The sequence below is a fragment of the Vidua macroura genome, chromosome 24 (assembly GCF_024509145.1).
Source record: "Vidua macroura isolate BioBank_ID:100142 chromosome 24, ASM2450914v1, whole genome shotgun sequence".
Classification (NCBI taxonomy): domain Eukaryota; kingdom Metazoa; phylum Chordata; class Aves; order Passeriformes; family Viduidae; genus Vidua; species Vidua macroura.
Window position 1 is genome coordinate 2,532,719 of NC_071594.1, and position 22,213 is coordinate 2,554,931.

The 22,213-nt window shown below is 58.7% G+C and overlaps 1 protein-coding gene across 1 annotated transcript in view; it reads right to left on the reverse strand.

Annotated features, from left to right (window-relative positions):
- KIF21B (kinesin family member 21B) overlaps positions 1-22,213 on the reverse strand; it is a 41,686-nt gene that overhangs the window by 9,265 nt on the left and 10,208 nt on the right. Inside the window, exons 2-30 of the mRNA XM_053998262.1 lie at positions 19,034-19,256; positions 18,532-18,714; positions 16,169-16,318; positions 15,808-15,942; positions 15,313-15,480; positions 14,718-14,833; positions 13,949-14,144; positions 12,840-13,029; positions 12,667-12,730; positions 11,598-11,822; positions 11,242-11,323; positions 10,720-10,837; positions 10,242-10,433; positions 9,445-9,644; positions 9,184-9,291; positions 8,759-8,827; positions 8,144-8,373; positions 7,595-7,742; positions 7,302-7,496; positions 6,383-6,484; positions 6,101-6,266; positions 5,779-5,839; positions 5,414-5,471; positions 4,771-4,976; positions 4,238-4,312; positions 4,000-4,113; positions 3,327-3,365; positions 1,124-1,260; positions 678-858 (exon numbers count right to left, since the gene is read on the reverse strand). Coding sequence (XP_053854237.1) covers positions 678-858; positions 1,124-1,260; positions 3,327-3,365; positions 4,000-4,113; positions 4,238-4,312; positions 4,771-4,976; positions 5,414-5,471; positions 5,779-5,839; positions 6,101-6,266; positions 6,383-6,484; positions 7,302-7,496; positions 7,595-7,742; positions 8,144-8,373; positions 8,759-8,827; positions 9,184-9,291; positions 9,445-9,644; positions 10,242-10,433; positions 10,720-10,837; positions 11,242-11,323; positions 11,598-11,822; positions 12,667-12,730; positions 12,840-13,029; positions 13,949-14,144; positions 14,718-14,833; positions 15,313-15,480; positions 15,808-15,942; positions 16,169-16,318; positions 18,532-18,714; positions 19,034-19,096 — 3,971 coding nt within the window. The 5' untranslated portion in view covers positions 19,097-19,256. The remainder of the gene's footprint in view (positions 1-677; positions 859-1,123; positions 1,261-3,326; positions 3,366-3,999; positions 4,114-4,237; positions 4,313-4,770; positions 4,977-5,413; positions 5,472-5,778; positions 5,840-6,100; positions 6,267-6,382; positions 6,485-7,301; positions 7,497-7,594; positions 7,743-8,143; positions 8,374-8,758; positions 8,828-9,183; positions 9,292-9,444; positions 9,645-10,241; positions 10,434-10,719; positions 10,838-11,241; positions 11,324-11,597; positions 11,823-12,666; positions 12,731-12,839; positions 13,030-13,948; positions 14,145-14,717; positions 14,834-15,312; positions 15,481-15,807; positions 15,943-16,168; positions 16,319-18,531; positions 18,715-19,033; positions 19,257-22,213) is intronic.

Sequence of the window (22,213 nt, forward strand, 5' to 3'; positions counted from 1 at the left end):
ACAATATAAAAAAGGCATTAAGCCACTGGAGAACATCCTAAGGAGGGCCATGAGAATGGTGAAGGGTCTGCAGGGGAAGCCTCATGAGGGGCAGCTGAGGTCACTTGGTTTGTTCAGCCTAGAGGAGACTGAGGGGAGACCTCACTGGGGTCTTCAACGTCCTCGTGAGGGGCAGCAGAGGGACAGGTACTGATCTATTCCCTCTCATGACGAGTGACAGGACTCAAGGGAGTGGCTGGAGCTGAGCTGGGAGACATTTAGGTTGGATGTTAGGAAAAGGTTCTTCCCCCAGAGGGTGCTGGGGCACTGAGCAGGCTCCCCAGGAAACGGGCACAGCTCCGAGCCTGTCTGAGTGTTTGGACAATGCTCCCAGACACTGGGTGGGATTGTTGGGGTGTCTGTGCAGGGTCAGGAATTGGATGTGATGATGCTGATGGGTCCCTTCCAACTCAGCATATTCTGTGATCTAATGACCCTGAGTCTTTGCTGCAGGAGGTCCCATGAGTTCCCTCATCCCAAACTCTCCCAACCTCCCTGTTCCCTAAGGAAGCAGCACTGCAAACTGGCACTAAGGAGCTGCTATCTGGCCATGTCCCCAGCCCCTGCAGGTTCTGGAAATGGCTTCTGCAAAGCCAGAGAAGCCCAGAGTGCCCCAGGTCCCCCAGAGCTGCACGTACGTGAGGGTGCGGATGCAGCGGGCGGAGTCGCGGATGTCCCACACCTTGATGTACGACGTGGACACGGTGAACACCAGCCCCGTGTGGCTGCAGTACTTGATGGAAACCACATTGTTTGGGTGGCCCTTGAGAGAAGCAATTTCCTGGCCTGTCACCAGGTTCCACATTTTGCAGCTCCGGTCTGTGGGAGGAAGAACATGCCCAAGAGTGTTGGGGGGTGTCTCCTCCAAGGGCATGGTGGCCTGGGGACAGTACGCCCTCTGAGCAGCTCCCCCCACCCACAGGGCCAGAGGAAAGGAGCCAGCCAGCCCCAGCACAGGGACAGGGCAGGGCTCAACACTGACGACAGGGACCATCCCTGTAATGCCCAACACTTCCCATGCTCCCAATGCCAACCTGCTGCCACAGCATCTGCATCCTCCCTGCCCCCTCTGCCCATCACCCACCTTTGGAGCCGGTGAAGAGCAGCTCATCGGTGGCATCCAGGCAGAGCACAGGCTTGGTGTGTCCCTCTGCCACCGAGACACACTGCAGCGGGGCTGTCCGGGCGTTCTTGGTGCCACCCACGGGGTTAATGATGCCCCTTCACAGGAGAGAGAGAACAGCTACAGTGCAGGGTGGAGGCACGGTGCCCACAGTCCCAGGGCACGGAAGAACAGGAGCTGTCTCACACCAAGCATCTCCCACTGCCCAGCACTGAGACAGGCTGCTCCAGCTGGAGGTGGCATGTCTGAGCCGAGGTCTCTGTGGAAAGCCCAGAATCTCCCCATGGGCAGCCCCTGCCATCAGACAGAGAAAGAGGGAGGCTGCCCAGTGACCTCTGCTCTCCCCACAAACCTCTCCTGCCTCACCAGCACAGACCCAGGACAGTTCAGGAGACTCAGCTCCTTGGCCCTGAGGTCCATTCTGGGGCAAACTGTGCCCTCTCCAGCCTGAAGCTGAAGCTCTGCTGGGACAATGTTTCAGAGTACCAGTATCAGCACCCCCATCCCTTGGAGGCTGTCACTCTTTGGCTGGTGACATTTGAAGACAGGGCCTCACTCCTCTACACAGATCACAAGGGTGACAAAGGGCAGCACCAGCATCTGCACCCCACATCCTGCTGCAATGGCTGTTCCTGCACCCACTGCTGGCTCTGGGCAGGAGAGCACCTACCCCTGCCAGACCTGCTGCCAAGGAACACTGCTGTCTGTCCTGGGGGACACAACATCTGCCCATCCCCTCCACTTCAGACATGCTCAGGGTGCTGAGGACCACCAGCCTGACCCTCCCGTGTGTGCCCCCGATGTGCCAGGTCATCAAGCACAGCCACAAGACCCCGAGTTGTGCTAGTTTCTTCTTACAGGCAGGGAAACTGATGCATGGGGCTAGAGAGGGGCAAGGTTTGCATTAGTCGTGAGGACAAGCACAGGCTCATTAATTTGGGTTTGGAAATCACATGCATGTGATGTTCCTCAGCTCTGCACTTACCAATGCCAAGCCAACAGCCTTCCCCTCACCCCCAGTGCTTCCACCAGCCTCAAAGCAACACTGAATCCAAGGAGAAATCCCTGCACTGCATCTTCCATGGACTTTGAGTGGCTCCCTGACTACAAACTGCCCAGGGTGACCCTGCTCAGACTGGTCTGGAGTCACTTCCCCAGTGACAGGGGGCCTGCAGGAGCTCAGGGCACAGGCAGAGGGAGGGGACACCCGGGTGCTGGACAGCTGATCACAGAATCATGGAATGGTTTGGGTTGGAAGGGCCTTTAGACCCCATCTCATTCCATAAGCAGGGACACCTTCCACTGTCCCAGGTGGCTCCAAGCCCCATCCAACCTGTCCTTGGACACTGCCAGGGATGGGGCAGCCACAGCTTCTCTGGGCATCCTGTGCCAGGGCCTCACCACCCTCACAGGGAAGAGTTTCTTCCTAACATCTAGTTCAAATCTCTCCTCTTTCAGTTTTAAACCATTCCCCCTTGTCCTGTCACTCTTTGCCCATGTAAAAAGTTGCTCTCCCTCTTTGTTACAAGCCCCTTTAGGCACTGGAAGGCTGCAATGTTCCTAAAGAATGGGGAAAATGTGGCCCTTGTTCTGGGAAACCTCTGTAGTGAGGTGGATGCAGGGAGAGAAGCCCAGGAGAACCTTAACTCCAAGGCTGAGCTCTGCACCACAATCTGACTTGATTTCTTTAGGGAAGAGACTGACCTTTTCCAACTCAGCACCAGGGAAGCACAACCAGGCACGAGGTGAACCTGAGATAACTGCCTGGAAGACGCTTGCACAAAGGACATAGTGCAAGCACCCTTCCCCATCATCTCACCATCCTGCTGGAGAGCTGGGGAAGGGGTGGGACGTGGTGGCCTCATGCTGGCAAGAAACCATCAGAGATGGAGGAGAACATGCTGCCAACCCAAACCAGCCAGCACCCATCAGTGAGCCCAGCACCACGTCCCAAGGGCTAATCCAAGCAGGAACAGCTGGAACTTGCAGCTGAGGGACAGCATCAGGCACCAGAGGTGGCATGCCAGGAGGGGACAGACACACAGGCTGGGATGGGGGGAGAGCAGCAGGCTGCAGGCAGAGCATGCAGGGACAGGGAGAGCAGGCATCTGACAGAGAGAAGGAGGAGCAGAGGAAGGGATAATAAATAGAAAGTTGTCTATACCTCAGCACCTCCGAGACAGAGGAATCGCTGTCATCAGACCTAGGGGCAGAAAATTAGCAGGATTATGGGAGAGAAAACCCAGACTAGAGAAGGCAGCAGTGGAGTCAGAGGTGGAAGATTGTTATTGCATCCAAGCCAGTGTAGGACAGAGAGGAGTGGAGGGAGGGAGAAGGAGAAGCACACATAGAGAACCAGGGGAGAGCAGAAGAGCAGGAGGGCATGTGAGGATCAGACAGCAGGTCTCCATCAGGGAACACCAGCACTGCTAGCAAGCCCAGAGCAGCACCTGACCTGCTGCCAGGAGAGGCTGAGCAGCATTTCAGGCTGGATGCCAGTCCATCAGCTTCCTTTGAGCCCTCATCCCCTCACCCCATCTCGTCTTTCCCATCCTGGTCCCCTTTCTTTCCAGGGCTCCAAGTCTGGCACCACCCTGTCTCCATGCAGAGGCCAGGACTGTGAGCTCAGAGGGGGCACAGTGGGCAGGAGCACAGCCCTGGCATGGCAGCTGCTCCATCACAGGGAGAAGCAGGGAGGTGAAGTGGTGACAGGACCCTGGCTGGAGCCAATCCAAGCCCTGGTGTTACTATATACCCCCACAGGACTCAGTACATGCCACGTGCTATCCTGGTCTGGGTTCCCCTTGCTCAGACACTCTCACCCCAGCAGGACTTACTTGTCCAAGGCAGATCCCTGGCTCTGGGTGCTCGTGAGACGGGAGAAGACGTTGCGGTCGTTGCGCGGACGGGTGGGTGGGGATGAGGGTGGTGTGAAGCCAATGTCTGCAGGCCTGAGCCAAAAGGATCAGAGGGACACATGCCTTGGGAACTGCTCACCTGGCACCTGAATGGGCCCAGAAAGAATCCTGGGCCCACAGCCCCCCCTGCCCACGTCACCATTTCCCCCAAGCTCACCTGGCAGGTTGCCCACGGTCATAGGATTTCCGCCTTGTCAGAGGCGAAGTGTCCGAGCCCCGGGACTGCCTGGGACTGCAGCAAGTGAACAAAGCAGAGTGGGTGCCTGCCCCTGCACTGTGGAGGATCCCTCCACAATGAACACCTCTGTCCTCCCCCAGAAGAGCAAATAAGAGATTGGGCTGGAGTCACAATCTTGAGGCAGCCCACGAGTGCAGAGGCTTTTGGCAGCCCAAGACACCTTCAAAAAAGGCTGATAACCCAGAGCAGGGAGTTGGGGACCCTCGTGCCCCGCTTCTTGCCCTGCTCCTGAAGTATCCTCCTCCCCATCTGCAAACGACACCAACATACTCCTACACACCCTCCAAACCTCGCTGAGAAAATTCACCACGGCATGCTGTAGCCAAGCATGGATAGATGCAGGATTGAGCTCCCCTTCACCCCTCTGCCCCTCCACAGGCCAGGCACTGCTTCCCCCAGGCCCATGCCCCCTTGAGCCTCCCCGTGCCCAGCCACTCGTGGCCCATGCTCACAAGGTGCTTCCTCGCGTGGGCAGGCTGATGGTGCGCGACACCTTCTCCTTGTAATAGGGGTCCCGGATGGAGAAGCCGATCCCGTCCTCTTTGATCTCCATGAGGGATGCCAAGGACTTGGTGATGTTCTTGGTGGAGACGTCCAGCGTGGGTCCCAGACACTCAGCTGACACTGCCTTCATCTGCCCCGAAAGCTTGGGCTCTCCCTAGAGCAGGGCAGAGGGCTCAGGGCGGGCAGCACGGGGGGCAGTGGGAGCAGCCAGCAATGTGGGTTGGAAGAGGTTGTGCTCTCTGGCCACAAAGCAGCTCCCCCACGTCCCACTGGGAGGCCCATCACAGCCAGCTCTCCAGCAAACATGACAGCCTGTACAGAACAATGGCTGCTCCCCTCCACGGGGACATCCTCGGTGCCTCTCACGTTTGGAAGGTACTGCCCGGTGGGGTGGGTGTTTCCCAAGTCTCTGGTGCTTCAGAACTGTACCAGGAGACCTTGGTTCTGCCCATCCAGAGAGCAGCCAGGCCTTATGCCAAGCCTGGCTCCCCAAGGGTCAGACTGCAGAGTAGAGGCCTGAAGCATCGCTGAACATCCCTCCATCCCTCCTCCCAGTCTCTGTGACCAGGCCACACAAAAAGGCCAACTAACCTTGAACTTGAAGTCATCCTGGCTTGCTGAACCCTTCATGGTGAAAGACTGGGAGATGCTGCAAGGAGAAAAGAGCAAAGATGGCTCTTCAGTGCCAAACTCTCTTCAGAAAGCTGGTGCCACTGGTCCAGCAGACTCCTTGGGTCACCCTCTGCTCCCCAGCACCCCTTCTCCAAGGAATGACCAAGCCTTCATTCCCTGCTCGTGTCCAAGAGACATCCTGCTCCCTCCACCAAGGGCTGGGCACCACAGAAAAGCTCAGGTGGGGCTTTGTTCATCCATGCCTCTCTATGAGGTCAATGAATGGCATCAGGCATTGTGCCCCAGCCACAACCACCTCAGGCAGTGCCACGCTGGGTGCTCACCTCCCATCTGAGGCCAGGCTGAACTCTGAAACTTCCTCGTCCGTGCTGGTGTAGCCGTTCTCTGTGAGAGGGAGACCATGCATCAGCAGAGAGGACCCATCTGAGCCCTGTAGCAGAGCAGGCAGCCCAGGAAGGTGTGGGGGGTGAGCCAGTCCTTGTCCCTGTTATCCATGGCCAGGGCTCATGCTCCCACCCAACACGGCCCTTGGGGCAGGGTCCCAGCCACAGCACCTCCAGGTGCTTTCTGCAGGGCCAGTACGGGCGGGCACCCACCTCACAGGCAGCACCCCTGGCCTGAAGATGCACCTGCCTCAGGCCCCACCTTGCTGGACGTTGTGGATGAGTGCCTGCAGCTCAGGGTGGGACTCAGCCTTCTCCCTCAGGGCGTCCAGCAGGGCGTGGTTCTGCGAGGAGTTGGCCACGTCCGTCTGCCGCAGGCGCCCCTCCAGCAGCCGGATCTGGGCCTCCTTCTGGGCCACCTGCAGCCCCTGCGGAAGAAATGCTGGCACTCAAGCAGGTGCCACAGGTCCTTGCCACCAGCTCCCCACCCTGGCAGCCAGCAAGAAACCCTGCCACACATCCACAGCCCAGCCCTGCCCCACACCTTGTCGATGGAGGCTTTCAGGAAGTTGTCCAGCAGCAGCCGGGCTTCGGCCAGGGAGCAGGAGCTGATCACCACCGAGGTGTCCGTGGAGTCCAGCTCCTCCTGAAACACGGAGGGACAAGGGCTGGATGCAGCAGGGTAGCTTTGCTGCTGGATGTGGGATGGGTGGAAGGGCCTCCATAGCAAGCAGAGCACTCCCATCACCCTGCAAGCAGCGCCCAGTCCAACCCTCACCCTCCCCAGTCTGCCCAGTGGCTACTGGGAAGATCCGGCCATGGGACTGTCCAGCGCTGAAGGGCTTTTGCACTGCTACAGAGATTCTGGTTCCAACACAAAACTAGACACTGTACAGACACCAGGCTCACCCAAATCCACAACCCAAAGCCTAGTGTGAATTAATAGCAGCCCTTCTTCCCTGCTAATCAGGGTGACAGCTGGGGACAAGCCAGGGACAGCACAGAGCCTCCATTTCAGGGTGCAGGCATTGAGGGGAGTTGGGAGTTGCCCAGTGGCATGCCCAGTATCACAACTGGACACAAAACCTAGATGGTTTCTGCTGGGAAAAAGCCAGTCCTCCTAGGAAGTTTCCAGTGCATGAAGCAACAGCCATGGGTACAAGTGACCACCAACCCCCTGTGTCCCCATGGGCAAATGGGGGCCACAGGCTCCCTACAATTCCAGGGCAGTGGGACACCAGCATGTCCATGGACATGCAAGGACCTGCCACAACTCCTCTCTGTAATTAATCACCTAATGAGAAGAGACTGTGTGGGTGAAGCCCCACCAAGAGTGACAGCTCAGAGGACTCTGGGTCCTCTGAGCAGAGCCCAGCCCCAGCTGGCTGTGCCCAAGGATGCTCCTTCCACAGAGGGATGCTCCCATTTTCTCCCTGCCAGCCAGATCCAGTCCTACTGCCCACCTTGGTCTCCTCAATCTGCATGATGGTGGCCTGGCAGTCTGAAATGCTGTCGTTGATATAGTCAATGTTGGCCCCCAGCACCTCAATCTCCTCGTTCAGCTCTTGCAGACCCTTCTGCTCCTTGGGGCTCTCTGCCTGCAGCTTTGCCCGCTTGCCCAGCAATGCCTCCTGCAGCAGTGATAGCTCCTCGCGTTTCTGGGGGAAAAGGGAAGGGGGATTAGCACTGTCCACATGGCCACCTCCCTGTCCTGCACCCACCACCCAGCCCTCTCTGTCCCCAGTGCTACAGCCACCTTGATGAGCCTCTCCATGTCTGCCTCTAGGTTGACGATGGTCATTCTCTGCATGACAATGTCAAAGATGCGCCGCTCCAGGGACTGCCACTTGAGGCGGGCAGCTTTGCTGAAGGTCTGGCTCGTCCCCTTCTTGGGGAACTTCTTCCTACAGCCAGAGGGAAGAAGAGGCATATGGGCAGATGGCCACACCGTGCTGGAGAGCTAGGCTTGCTCCAGGATCTGGGATCTGGCTGGCCAGAAACAAAGGATGCATCTGTGTTGTTTCCGCATTGCCCAACTTTTCCTCCTAGCAAAGCGGGACAAGAGATGAGTCCAGCAGGGTTTGTGCCACAACATTTAATCCTCATGGAAGGCCAGCTTGGAGCTCAAGCCCAAGTGACAGTCACACTCTGCCAGCACAGCTGGTCACAGGGTCACTGGTTTAATATGGCTCAAGTGGGCACTAACCAGCCACTAAGCTACCCTTCAACCTCCACCACGAGCCAAAAGCCAGGCATGGGGGTCCCCGGGATGTCTCACCCCCTACCACCCAGCCCCTGCCCTGACCTGGCAGGCCGAGCCCCATTAATGGAGGACGAGGGGTCTCCCAGAAAGTTGTTGATTTTCCTGTTCCACTGGCGCACAATGCTGGAGACGGAGCGAGCGCCAGACTCGGGCTCGGAGGAGGTGGTGCTGGCCGAGACCTCCGCGCCCGAGTCCATCATGGCCGGCTTCTGGCTCATCCTGCCTGCCACCCGGTCTGACATGGGCTTGGCCAGACGGCGCAGTGCTGACACCTGCCCGGAGGAAGGACAGAAGAGAAGGTGTCAGCTGGGCAGCCCCACCCAGCCTAAACCCATTGGCATCACCCCAGGTCCCCACAGCTCTGAGAGCGGCAGCTGCATAGACCCAAAGCCCAGGGACATTTGTGCCTCATGGAGTTCCCTCTCCACCCTCATAGCCCACCCCTGCCACCAGACTCTGCTGCTCAGGATGGGGAACTCTGCTGCTGCCCACATCCATTTCCCACCCAGTTCCTGAGCCATAAAACCTCTCCCTGCCTTTTGGGGACCCCATTCCCAATGCCAGCCCTGTCTGAAAGCTGGGATTTCTCCAAGCCAAGCACTGGGGCCCAGACCTCCATGGAGGCTGGGGGCTATTTGGAGGAAACCCTTTCCTCACCTCCTGGGTTTTCCTCCGCAGCACTATTTCCTGCTGTCGCTTCTGAGATTCCAGAGCCCTGATCTGGAACTGCATGAGTGAGAAAGAAAAAGACACCCCTGAGGTCCAGCCCGGACGTGGTCGCAGTCCCAGTGCTCCCTTTGGCACAGTCTCACTCCTGATTCTAACAATGAACAGGTTCCCAGCCTTGAGCTGGCTCTGGCTGCACATTCCCCATTCCCACAGCATCCCCCACAACTCCAGCAGGAGCAGTGGGAAGCCTTCAGGAGCCGTTCATCCAGCTGTGCTCTGCTAGGACCTCCAGTGAGGCTCCACCAAGCTTCAAGGTATCTGTGAGCACCTGGAGTGCCAGAGCAGGACAAACACCACCTCCCCAGCCAGACCAGCCCCCTGCACGGGGCCACTGTGGCAAGCCAGGCTCTCACCTCCTGCCGGCGCTGCTCCTTCTTGAGCTGCGCGATCTCCCGGTTCCTCTTGGTCTCCGCCAGCCGCCGCCGCTGCTGCTCCTCCCGCATCTGCTTCATCAGCGCCACCTGCAAGGAGGGGCCGCTGTGCCACTGCCCCGGGGCACCCACCCACCCAGCACACAGATGCTCTGCACTTGCCACCAGAGTGCAAAACATTGCTCCAAGCGGGGAGCCGGGCTTGTCCGGGTGATTCCTCCCTGCCCTGGCACGTCCAGGTACCTTTGCCTTCTTCATCTCGGCCACTTCTGCCTGCAGCTTGCGCAGCTCCCGCTCGTAGCGGGACTGGTTCTTGAGCAGGCGAGCGTGCTCCTTCTGGGCTGCCTGCAGCTTCTGCAGGTCCCGGTTCATCTCCTTCAGCCGCTTCTCATAGTCTGCCTTGATCTTGTTTGCTTTCTCCTCTGTGTAGCACTCCATGGTGCCTGGTGGGTGGGGAGAGAGCTCGCAACGGCCATGCAGCCCGGGATCCTCTTGTACCCACACACCTGCCTGGAGGCACTAAGCACTGTGTCCCTCCCCGTCCCATCAGAGCCCCCCTCACCCCATCGTGAACTGGGGTCTGTCTGGGAATACCTGCTGGAAGAGCTCAGCACAGAGTGGAGATACAGTGGCTGGCCTGAGCAGAGCTGCAGACTGGGACACACAGCCACACATACGGGTGACCCTGCCCTATTTAAGCCTGGAGATCAGCCACGCCACTGGGTCTTTTGCCCCTCAGCCCCTCAGTTTCCCCAGGAGTCCCCCCAGCTCATGAAGTGGTGCTCAAGGCTGGAAGAGGCTTTGCCTTGCCACCCTTCTCCTGCACCAGCGGGGTCCAGAGCTGTGCAACTGACTGATGCTGCTCCCATGGCAAGACAAGTAGAGCCTTGGGGGTGCCAGGGATTCAAGGAGTAGCAGGGGGATGACAAAGCTCTACCAGAGCAAGGGGTGGATGCTTTGACTTAGAGTTAGCTGGGCTTGAGCTGGAACTGGGGTCTGAGGCTGTCAGAATGGGATCCCATGGGTGAGGCAATTCTCACTGAGGTTTTGCAGGACCCGGTCCCGCTCCAGCTGCGTGTCCCGAATCTTGTTCTGCAGTAGGATCAGCTTCTCCTCATACTGGTGCTTGAGGGTCTGCAAACGCCGCTGGCTGTTCTCCAGCTCATCAATCAGCTTCTGCTTGATCTCAATCTCACAGGTCAGATCCGCCAGGTCAGCCTGGAAATTCACGGCTGGAGGCAGAGGAGAAAGTCAGGCTGGGAGGCATGGGGAGCATCATTTCCCTGGCCCCACTGAGTCACAGCACATGGAGAGGGCCAAGGAGCTGATGGGAGCCCACATTGCTGGGGAGCAGCAGCACCCCAAAGAGCACTGCAGCAACCTTGGGGCTCTTCCAAGTCCCGCAGAGCCGACAGGGTTGGGGCATGGTGAACTCTGCCCCCCAAGAGCAGAGCTCATTGCCAGAGATACCAGCAAGTGCCCCTCCATGCCCATGGCTGGACACAGATTCCACTTTACCCTTCTCCTCTGCGTCCGAGTCCGAGTCCACCAGGCTCTCTTCACTGCCCGAGTCCTCATCTTCATCCTCACGTCCATCCTCTTCCTCACAGCCGCTCTCATCCTGTTCTTCCTCCTCCTAAGAGATGAGTGCCTAATCTCAGCCAGCAGGATGGTCTGTCCTTCTCCCCACAGCTTCTCCCTCCTCCAAACCTGAGCTCACCCTACAGCAATGGGCCACAGCCCCCCAAGTGGGGCTCAGCCTCCCACACAGGATGCCCAGGGGCTGCAGCACCATTTCTGGACCCCCAGCCATCCTGTTGAGAGGAACAGCAATTTGACCCATCCATCCCTTCCCAGCTGACCCTGCTTCATCTGTACTGATCGAAACCAAGCCCCCAAAAATGTGGACTCCTCATTCTACATCCAGGCTGACTGGGGAGTATCCAGCTTCTGCCCTGCTCCAGCATGGAGGCCTCAGCAAAATGACCCTTCCAGCCTGGTTCAGGGCCGGGCTGAGCTTGGTCCCTGACACCCACTCACCTCTTCCACCTCGTTCTCATCTGTCTCCTCCCCATTGTCCTGCTGCAGTTTCTGCCGCTTCTTAAACGCCTCCTTCTCTGGGCTGGGGGGAACAGAGGGGAGATGGTGAGTCCCAGCATGAGAGAGGCCAGAAACAGATTCTGCCGAGCCACCCTCCCTCCTGCTTTTGGGCCCTTTGGAGAAAACAGCCTCTGGAATTACATGATGGGGGAAAAGGAGACCAAGGGCAGGGCAGGGCTGGGAGAGGAACGCAGGCGTGCGGGCTCTGGCCGTAGCAGAGACGGGGGAAGCAGGAGACCCAACCCCAGAGGGACAGACCAGCACTCAGGCTCCCCCTTCCCAACACCTCCCCTCACCTCTTCCTCTGCTGCCGCCGCTCTTTCTTCTTCAGGCGCTCCAGGTCCTGCTTGGCCCGCCGGAGGACGTCGGAGGCCTCTGTGTCCAGGGGAGCCGCGGGGCTGCACAGCCCGGCCAGGCCAGCGCCCGGCGAGGAGCCCACGGCGTAGGGGGGCCGGGCAGAGACCCGCGAGAGGCTGCGCCGCAGGGACTCGTTCATGGACTCGCTCTCCAGGAGCTTGGTCCTAGGGAGTGGAAACAGCACAGTCAAAGCGGGGCCATCCCACTGGCCGCACAGGAGGGGGTCTTGCCTGGGTTTAGAATCACAGAATGGTTTGGGCTGGAAGGGACCTTAAACCTCATCTCATTCCACATTCCTGCTATGGAAGGGGCAGGGACACCTTCCACTAGACCAGGTTGCTCCAAGCTCCGTACGCTTACGGATATGGGATAACCACAGCTGCTTTGGGCAAACTGTGCCACTGCCTCACCACTCTCACAGGGAAGAATTTCTTCCTAACTTCTAATTTAAATCTCTCCACTTTTAGTTTAAAGCCATTTTCCCTTGTCCTATCGCTATCTGTCCACATAAAAAAAAAAATCCAGCACTCTTCCACTTTCTTATAAGCCTCCTTTAGGCAGTGGAAGGGGCTCTAGGGTCTCCCCAGAGTCTTCTACAGACTGAACATGATGTGCTTGGATGGTGTGAGCCAGGGACAGAGTCACTACTAAGCCATTCCCACTAATGATGGGTCAGAAAGCCACAATGCTGCCAGACAGGGTACCAGGATCGAGCAAGAGACTGGGATGGACCCACCTTTGGGAGGCAGCAGTCCCTGGAAGACCCCAGGCACTTCAAATAGAACTTCCCCCTCCATCAATGCCCAGACCAAGGACAACAATAGCCAAAGAACCGCCTGGCACCAAGGCCGGCCCTCCTTCAACCCTGTGCAGCAGCAGTGCCACCAGCTGCTGTTCCACAAGGCTTACAGTCCACCCCAGCAACGCTGGAGGCACTGAGCTGTGTGAGCCACCCAGCCTCAGACCCTGGCCCCAGGAGCCCAGAGCCCCAGCTGCGTGCCCACTCACCTCAGCTCCTCAATCTCCCGGATGTAGTTCTGGATGAGGGTGCCGATGGCTTCGTTACCGTCACCTGTGGGCAGAGGCACCGATGGAGAGAGGCTCACACTGCCTGTAGCACAGCCCCTGTCCCAGCTGCTGCCCGGGCTGGCCCAACGTGGCACGGACCAGCCCAGCCTCACCTGCTTTGGCCAGCATCAGGTTGGCCTCCTGGCTCATGAGGTAGGTGACCCTGCTGTTGATGGCGTCGATGGCCTCCTGCATGGCCTTCACCCGCATGCGCAGGGCGCTGTTCTCCTTCTGCAGCATGGCGTTCTCCCGGAACAGGTCGCTGTAGCCCTCTGCGCCATCCTCCCCGATCACCCGCTTGCCCTGTGGGCACAGGAGGAGAGCCCCTGAGTGCTGGGCAAGCTGGGGCACAGAGACCACCACTGCACCCCTGGGGGCAACCCCAGACAGAGAGCAGGGACAAACCTAGGGACCAGGAAAGCCTGAGCTGAACATGCAGAGGGTGAGAGATGCTTCAGGGCTTCTCCCTGCCTTACCACCCCCAAAACCTGGCCAAGGTCCCGTCTTGACAGGCAGGAGCTGAGACCTTGTATCTTAAACCTCCTGACTCCTCCTAGCAGCTACTCCTAGGGGGTAGGGGATGGGAGGCAGGAGGGTCTGTCCCACTAAACCTGCCCCAGGTCAAACACAAGGAGGGAGATTTCTGCATCTGTCTCTGCCTCCTCACCAGGGTTGCTCCATCAGCTGGGTTTGCCTTTGGTGGAGTTCATTTTCCTCACAGCAGCTTTTGTGTGTTGCTGTGTTTGGGATCTGTGCTGAAAACAGCACTGATCCCACAGGGATGATTTCCCTCCTGCTGAGTCAGGAGCTGTTCTGCCCCTCACCCTGACCCACCAGCGTTGGGCCAGGGATGCACAAGGAGCTGGAGGGACACAGCCAGGACAGCTGTCCCCCACTGACCACAGGGATATCCTAAACCACATGATGACATGCTCAGCACATAGAGCTGGGGGAAGGAAGAAGAAACAGGGGATGCCTGGAGTGTTGTCCCAAGTCACTGTTACACTTGACAGAGCTCTGCTGGGCTGGGGATGGCTGAACACCTCCCTGTGATAGCACATGGGGAATGAGTTCCTTGGTTTGCTTTACTTCTTAAACTGTACCCAAACCAAGGAGTTTTCTCACTGTTACTCTTCCAATTCTCTCCCCCTTCCCACTGGGGGGCAGTGAACAACTGGCTGTGACCCCTTGCTGGGTGACAGCAGGACATGGCACCACTCACTGCCTTGTACTCCATCAGCTCCATCTGCAGCCGGGCGATCTCGGCCCGCAGGGCGCTGATCTGCTGGCTCGTCTTGTCCTGATTCACCACCACCTTGTTCTTGATGTTGCGAGCCCGGTTGGCGTACTTGAGCGTGTTCAGGGTCTCCATGAAATCCCGGTCAGAGGGGCTCACACAGGCAATCATGATGGTTTGGCTTGGGGATGCAAGGGCAGGGTGAAAGACAGTCCCTGCACAGCTCAGCAACCCAGCAGGGGGAAACCCAGCACTCAGCACAGACCACGTGCCTCCAGACACCCATCCTGGATGGAAGCCCACCCTGGGCCCTTCTGGGTTTTAAAACAAGGTGTGAACTGGGTTCATCCCTCCCAGAGCCAGAGCACCCACAAGACCCCTCAGGCACATCACACAGCACCGGGCAAAGGCAGCCCTTCCTCAATGCCTCCCTCTTTGGAGAAGAGGCAGGGAATTCAATCCCATGCTGGGCACCATCACTTGCCAAGTCCCAGATCTGTGAGAGCTCAGGAAGGTTTTGCATCAGCTGATTCTGCCAAAGCTGCTAATTGCACCTGAGACTGATGAGGAGCCACGGTCTTTACATCTGTAAAGTCATGCCGTGCCTGGAAGAAGGCTTCTCTTCCTCACCAGGCAGCCACTGGAGTCCTGAGACAGCTTCTACATAGCTCCAAAGCCCTCTCAGCCCCATCTGCAGGGGGACAGCCCCTGCAGCCCTCACCCCAAGCTCAACCCCCACCTGGGACCCCCTTACCTGTTGCCCCCGAGGGAGTCCTGCAGCAGGCGGGTGAGCTTGGAGTCGCGGTAGGGCACGTGCACGACCTTCTTGCTCTGGTCTCCAAGGGCACTGATGACATTCCCCAAGGCCAGCTACCAACACAAAGGGGAAACCCCCCCAGATTCAGCCCTGGCTGAGGATGCAGCTGCCACGTAGCCAGCACATCGGGCCTGGGGCACGCACTGTAGCCCAGGTTTGGGTTGCACAAGGTGCAGGCGTGGGGCTTCCCTTGGCCTGGGCTGTGCCTCTCTCCCATGTTGCACTGAGAAGAAGCATCAAGCCCCAGAGTGGGGTTTTTTAGCTCTGATTAGCAGATCTCACCCTTTTGGGAGCTGCACCCCTGAGCCCAGCTGCACCCCTCCCCACAGCACGAGACTCCTTTGGCAGCAGAGCTGCGCTCTCGCCACTGGCACTGTGCGTGTTCTTGCCATCAGGCACAGGCAGCACAAACCCCAGCAGCACCCCAACAGCCCAGGGCAGCTCCAAGCAAGACCCAGAAGCGTTACAGGCTTCCCCTGGCAGGCCTTGCCTTGCCAGTTCTCCTGCCCCCTGGCGCAGCCCAGTGCCCTACCAGCCCACAGTTGATGGAGATGCCCTCCTTCGCTCTCTCGCCAGTGGCACCCGTGCGCTTCAGCCTCTCCGAGCCAGCCAGGTCCACAAAGTGAAACTTGGCTGTCAAGGTCTCGTACTCAGCAGCGGGTTGGGATCCATCCAGAAGGCTGCTCACCTCCTCATTCACCTGCAGCCAGGGACACACGAGGGGTCACCACCCCAGACCGGAGCAGGCAGAGGCTCCCAGAGTCTGAGCATTCACCCTTCATATCCAGCTCCTCAGAGATGGGGACAGCATCCCAAGAGCAGCTTGCTCTGAGCCATCCTGCCTCGGATCAGCTCACCCTCAGCTCCCATTAAATCCCAATGCAGGCTATGACTGGAAAGAAGACAGAAAAATCCCCGCTTCCCTTTGCCACATTTCAAACCCTCTCCCCTTCCCAAGGGAACTTCATGCATCACCTGGGTATGGAACCCAAGAACAGCCTGGCCACGAGGCAGGACCACATCTCACCAGCTCTGGGCGGGCACACACTCTCGTCTGGCACAGGTGAATAGTGAAGATGGCATGGGATCGGGAGCTCTGCACGTTCATCTGGGTGCTGGCCGTGGTGCGGGATAGAGCTCCTTGTTTTAGGCACTGGATCAGCTGCAACGACACCAGGGAGGGAAGGAAACTTTAAAGCCCCCTTGTGGGGAGTCAGGACAGACCCTGTGCAGCTCAGCGGACACACTGACCTTTTCCAGAACACCTCAGGACTGCACTCCCATCCTGGGAGAGATCTCCCCTCCACCAAGCTGTCCCACATAGCACATCCCTGCCAGTGGCACCCAGCTGCCACCCCTGCTCTGTGTCTGCCCCATCCTGCACCCACCTCATCCTGTGAGCTGATGAGGCGTGATGTGACCCCCGTGGTGTAGATGCTCCCACTGGCATCCTCGTGGATTTTGATGTTGGATTTGCGGTGGCGTGCGTCGGGGTCGCGGGTGCTGTCGAACAGGTCCAGGATCTCCTCGTTGTAGAGCTGAGCGGGGCAGCAGTGGGTGTGGGGTGAGCAGAGGAAGCACAAGGCTGCTCAAGCCTGGCACTGCAGGACTGGCAGGAGCTGCCTCTGGCACCCTGCTGCCACTCCCCCATAGCTGTGTGTGCTCACACCACCTGCAAGGCTGAGCAGGGGAGCTGGGGTGTGTGCATGCATACCAGAGGAGGCACAAGCACAGAATCGTGGAATCCTCCAGACTGGAAAAGCCCTCTAAGAGATCATCAAGTCCAACCACTTATCCCAGCACTGCCATGTTCACCACTAAACCATGTCCCCAAATGCCACACCCACACATCTTCTGACCACTTCCAGGGATGGTGACTCCACCTCTGCCCTGGGCAGCCTGTGCCAATGCCAGACCACAACTTCAGGGAAGAAATCTTTCCTAACATCCAATCTAAACCTCAACTGGCACAACTTGAGGCTGTTTCCTCTCTTCCTGTTCCTTGTCCCTGCAAGCAGAGCTCGACCCCCATCTGGCCCCACCTTCCTGTCAGGAAGCTGTAGAGAGAAAGAAGGTCCCCCTGAGCCTCCTCTTCTCCAGGCTGAGCCCCCCAATTCCCTCAGCCACTCCTCGTCAGACTGGTGCTCCAGAGCTTGCCATGCAAAGCTCTCAGCTGCAGTCTGGGTTGGTTTCTGCTGCCCAAAGCTGTCCAGTTCCTGGTGCACACAAGCAGCTCCACTGAGCAGATGCCCAGGAGCTACACATCCCCCTGACCTTCCTGGCTCACCTGGCCACACAAGCCAGTGAAACCCCACTCTCATCACAGCTCAAGGTCACCTCTGTCAGGTGTACAGGGGATAAGCGGGACAAGGGAGTGCTGAACAAGCAGGAAAACCCTGCTGCCCCAGAGCTGACTCCATCCATATCCTAACTCTGCAGTCCCCTCTCAGCCTGGGGTGGAGGGACACCCCTGCCCCTCTGTCCCCCTGCTGCCAACATTCAATGTCACCTCTTGCACCCACATGCCAGTGCAGAGGGCTGGGTCACCCAAGGATTGCAGGTTCCTGGCCAGCACAAGGGATCAGACTAATCCATCCCTGGCTGCCCCTGGTGCCACCAGGCTCCTCAAAGGTTTAAACCTGCTCCCAGAACCTGCTCCCAGGAGCAAAGTCACAAGACAGGGATCAGCCAGAACAAGTCCTGTGCCCCTGCCAGGACAGCAGGGCTGGTGACCAGTGCCTGATGTGGCCACGTGCTGCTTTAGCCACACAGGACTTCAAGACAGGCAGGAAATTGTCCCCATTTCCATCCCAGCACAAAGGATCCTTAAAGAGAAGCCCCACAAACTGAGCACAATTGGGCAGGCAACCAGGAGCTTGGACAGGCCAAGTGATGGGAATGGGAGGAAACAACAGCACCACAGGGGCTCTGCAGATGGAGACATAAGTGGGAAGGATTTCTCCAGCAAGGAGTGACTTTGGGCCCTCTCCAAGCCATCAGCATTTGAAGACACCCAGATGTGATGGCCAACAAAGCCACCAGGATCACAGCACAGGGCCCCTCCCTGCCCATCCCCTCTGGGTGCCTCCTGGGTCACAGCCTCAACCAGATGAGGCTTGCTTGGGAGCTCAGCTTTGCTCAGCACCACCCTGTGCTTTCTCACTGGGGCCTTAAAACAGTTCCCATTTGCACCTCTTTACTCTTTCAGCCCAGGAGCAACCCCCAGGAAAAACACTGCCAACACACGAGGTCCACAGGCTTCCCAGGGCAAACTTCTCCAGGGAATGAAGCAGTTAATAGAAGAGAGTTTGAATAGGAGAAGCCTGGGCAGAGGCAGGAGAGGATGCATTCTCAAGGTCAGAGATGCAACAGAGGACATGGGAAATAGCACAGTCCTTCCCCAAGCCCCTCCCAAGAGTGGCACTTTCTTCTCCTCCTGTTTCACTGGGAGCTCTGGTCCAAGGCAGTGGGCTATCCTGGACCTCAAACAAGGATAAGACAGCTCAGAGCCCCTGGATCCCCAGGGGACCAAGCCATAAGGCCCTTCCCCATTGTGGGAGCTCCCTCCACCCAGTTTGTAGCCATGTAGGTGCTTCAAGTCCCCACTGCACCAGCACACATCCCAGCCCCATGCCTGTCACAGGGTCCAGCTCTGTCAGGAACCAGTCAGGAGATCTGGAGGAGCTCAAGGCACGGGAACAAGGACAGGGCAGAGCTATGGTGTCCCCCAGACCTCCCATTAGCCACCCACCTCCAGGAACTGGGCGCTGACTTTGAACTCGGGCGCTGCCACGCCCTGGCTCTGGGCCGCTCGCCTGCGCTCCTCGATGCCGCTGAAGAGGTGGCTGATGGCCCGTGGGATGATGCCCTGCTCCTCCTCCGAGGTGCTCATGTCGAAGCCAGTGCCCATGGTGTAGGTCTTCCCTGCTCCAGTCTGTGCAGAGACAGGGAGGGGAGCTGGCTGGGCCCTCCCAGGCTCAGCTCTGCCCAACGCACCCCACATTTTCCCTCAGCTGTTTTAGGCTCCCCAAATGTCCTTGCTAAGCCACTGTGACCCCCAGTGGGACCCCCATCAGCTCCCACACTCCCAGCCCTGCCATCCCCTCCTACCCCTGTCCCCAGGTCTCACCCAAGCAGGGACAACTCTGTTCTCTCCATAGCCAGGTTCTCACACACCCTCCACCTCCCTTAACCCCCCCAGGTGCCCTCTGCAGCATCCCTGGAGAGCCCAGCGCCGAGGACAGCATCTGTACCTGCCCGTAGGCCAGCACAGTGGCATTGTAGCCCTCGAAGCAGCCCTCGATGAGCTTGCCCATGCATGTCGTGTAGATCCGCTCCTGCCACGTGTCCAGGTCAAAGACAAAGTCATAGGTGAAGGCCTTGTCCTTGCCCAGCAGCACCTGGGGCTCGCCAGGTGTCACCGAGGTACAGATGTGGCATCCCTCTATCTTCTCTTTGGGCAGCTGCGGACGGATCCTGTGGGAAGAGAAGCAGGTTGAGGGCAGCACAGGCTTGGGGGACACCAGTCTGGTCCTGAGGAGGAGAGCACAGCCCATGCTGTGATCCATGTCCTAGGGTGTGCCTAGTCCAGCACAACCAGAGGGAAAAGACTGCTCCCCACTGCTCTGCACTGGGGCAGCCCCACCTCGAGTCCTGTGTGCAGTTTGGGACACCACAGTGTACGAAGGACTGAAAGGTATCAGGAGTGTCCAGAGGGGGGATGTAAGAATGGTGAAGGGCCTTGAGGAACCATATGAGAAGCAGTTGAGGTCACTTGGCTTGTTCAGACTGGACAAAAGCAGCCTGAGGTCAGACCTATCGAGGTCTGCAGCTTCCTCACAAGGAGCAGCTCTGATCTCTGCTCCCTGTGACAGGGACAGGACCCAAGGGAATGGCTGGAGCTGTGTCAGGGGAGATTTAGGCTGGATATCAGGAAAGGTTCTTCTCCGGAGGGTGCTGGCACTGTCCAGGCTCCCCAGGGAATGGGCACGGCCCCGAGGCTGCCAGAGCTCCAGGAGTGTTTGGACAATGCTCTCAGGCACAGAGTGGGATTGCTGGGGTGTCCTGCACAGGACCAGGAGCTGGACCCTGTGGGTCCCTTCCAGCTCAGGACATTCTACAACCCCTGCTGGAAACGTGGCTCGTGCAGGCAGGGGACGGGCAGCACCTCTGCCTGTAGCACAGAGCACACAGGGCAGGGGATGCTTCAGCTCCTGCAGCCAGCCATAACCCCGACCTGTTTGCAGCTGAGAACAGAGGGTGACACATCCCAGAAACACCACCAGACACCTCCACGAATGAGGTGACAGGCAGGGCTGGGCACAAAGAGCCTGCACCTAGAACTGCCCCCGGCCCGCCAGCCCGGGCCAGCCCCTCGCGGCTGCTCTGGCTCATTCACCCCTGGCAGGGGGATGCCCCTGGCAGGGCTGGGCACAGACAGGGGCTGTGGCACCGGATCAGCCCCAGCAGGGATGGGGGCAGAGCCAGGCAGCCAGGCCAGCACAGCCCCACTCGCTCCCGACGCAGACACATCAAACCGCAGCTACAAAGGCTTGAAATGCAAAAGGCAAACCACGGCAAGACACTCCTCACCGTTTGAAGCAAAGCACCACCCAGCCCAAAAGCTGTCCCCAGCCTCGGACTCGCCGATGGGACCGGGACAGGCGAGGCTGAGCTGGCTCCTGGCTCGGGCAGAGCCTGACCCACCCATCACATCCCACCCACTGCACTCAGCCCCTGCCTGGGAAATGTGGGAGCAGAGCGGCTGGACCTGCACAGACACTGCTCCTCCGCAGGGCTGCACAGCTCTGCCTGTGCTGGATGCACCGGCTGCAGGAAGCTGGGGGCTCCCAGGGGACTCATGGAGAAAGGAGTTTGGAGCCAAGCGCCATGCAGATAGCTCTCATTAGTGCTAATGACTGCACAGCTCCCGTCCCCGGGTGCTCCATAAACACGGCTATTAATTCCTTCAAACCACATCCCTGGCAAGCCACACCGAGACCTGAGCAGCAGCTGTGTGCACTGGGACTCAGAATCAGGAATCTCCTGGGCTGGAAGGGACCCACCAGGATCATCCAGTCCAACCCCTGCCCCTGCACAGACACCCCAAATCCCACCCTGGGCATCCCTGGCAGCGCTGTCCAAACACTCCTGGAGCTCTGGCAGCCTCGGGGCCGTGCCCATTCCCTGGGGAGCCTGGGCAGTGCCCAGCACCCTCTGGGAGAAGAACCTTTCTGAGAGATCCAACCCAAACCTGCCCTGACACAGCTTCATGCATGAGTCTCTGATCCTCACCCACCCAGGAGCAAAGCCCAGGAGGGCCCTGGGCTGTTTGGGGGCACAGGGTGCCCCTGGCAGGGCAGGCAGTGCCAAGCACCCCTGCACCCCTCACCCCACGCAGCAGACGCATGGGAACTGCTCTGTGCCTCTGTGGATATATTTAGCTCAGCAGCCACAATAAAAAGCAGCTTCTGATGTGCTCAGTCCCAGACTCGTTCCTGTCGCCTTCCCAGGGTTCCACCCTCCTCCAGAAAAATTATCCCTGATTTTAATTACTTTTGGAGCAAGATGATGTGCTTCCCCATCCCCGCCCTAGACATGAACAGCAACTGCAGCCCCAGGGAATGGGCAGACGAAGGAACTGGAGCCACAAAACGTTTGGGAATCTTTTTCCCTCTCAGGAAAAATTAAAGCAGGTTTTCAGCAAAACATTTATTTGTCTCTCCTCTCCCCCCAGAGGGTTAAATACCTGCAAGGGGGGTTTGGACCAGCACGAGCAGCAGCACTAGAGGGGTGGGTGCACATGAATTTTCCACAGGGCATTTAGGAACCCACTTTGAGCCTGGCCATGCTGGCTTGCTCAGTGCTCGTCTCCCTCCCGCCTATATGAACACAGCAGCCTCAGCACAGGCACCCCAGGAAGGAGAAAGCCAGCAGGACCACAGCCACACCAACCACCAAGCCCTCAGCTCCCTGCCAAGGGATGGTGACAAGGACTGGAGAGCCAGATCAGAGCTGCACGGTCCCAGCCAAACGCTCCTGCCAAGAAAACCTTCCCAGGCAGGGAGTGCAGCAGGCAGGAGGTGGATGGATGGACGGAAGGATAGATGGACACACAGAGGGGCAGGCAGGGGTGCAGAACATCCCAACCGGCAGCTCCCGCTGGGGCGATGACGGGCGTCCCAGCAGGAGCCTGATCCAGCATCAGCATCCAAAGCCATCAGCACGAGCCACGCAGGGACACACACAAAGGGGACCTCGGCTGGAGCGTCTCCATTGCTCCCCTGGCTGTCCCTGCCAGGCTGGCAGGCTCTGAAAGCACTGTCTCCATGGCTGGGCTGCCACGGAGACCGAGCATCTGGGAGGAGGGAGGGGAGAGGGTCCTGCCACCCGAGGGGCAGGAGCTGAGGCACAGGAGCTTGGGCAGGCACAAA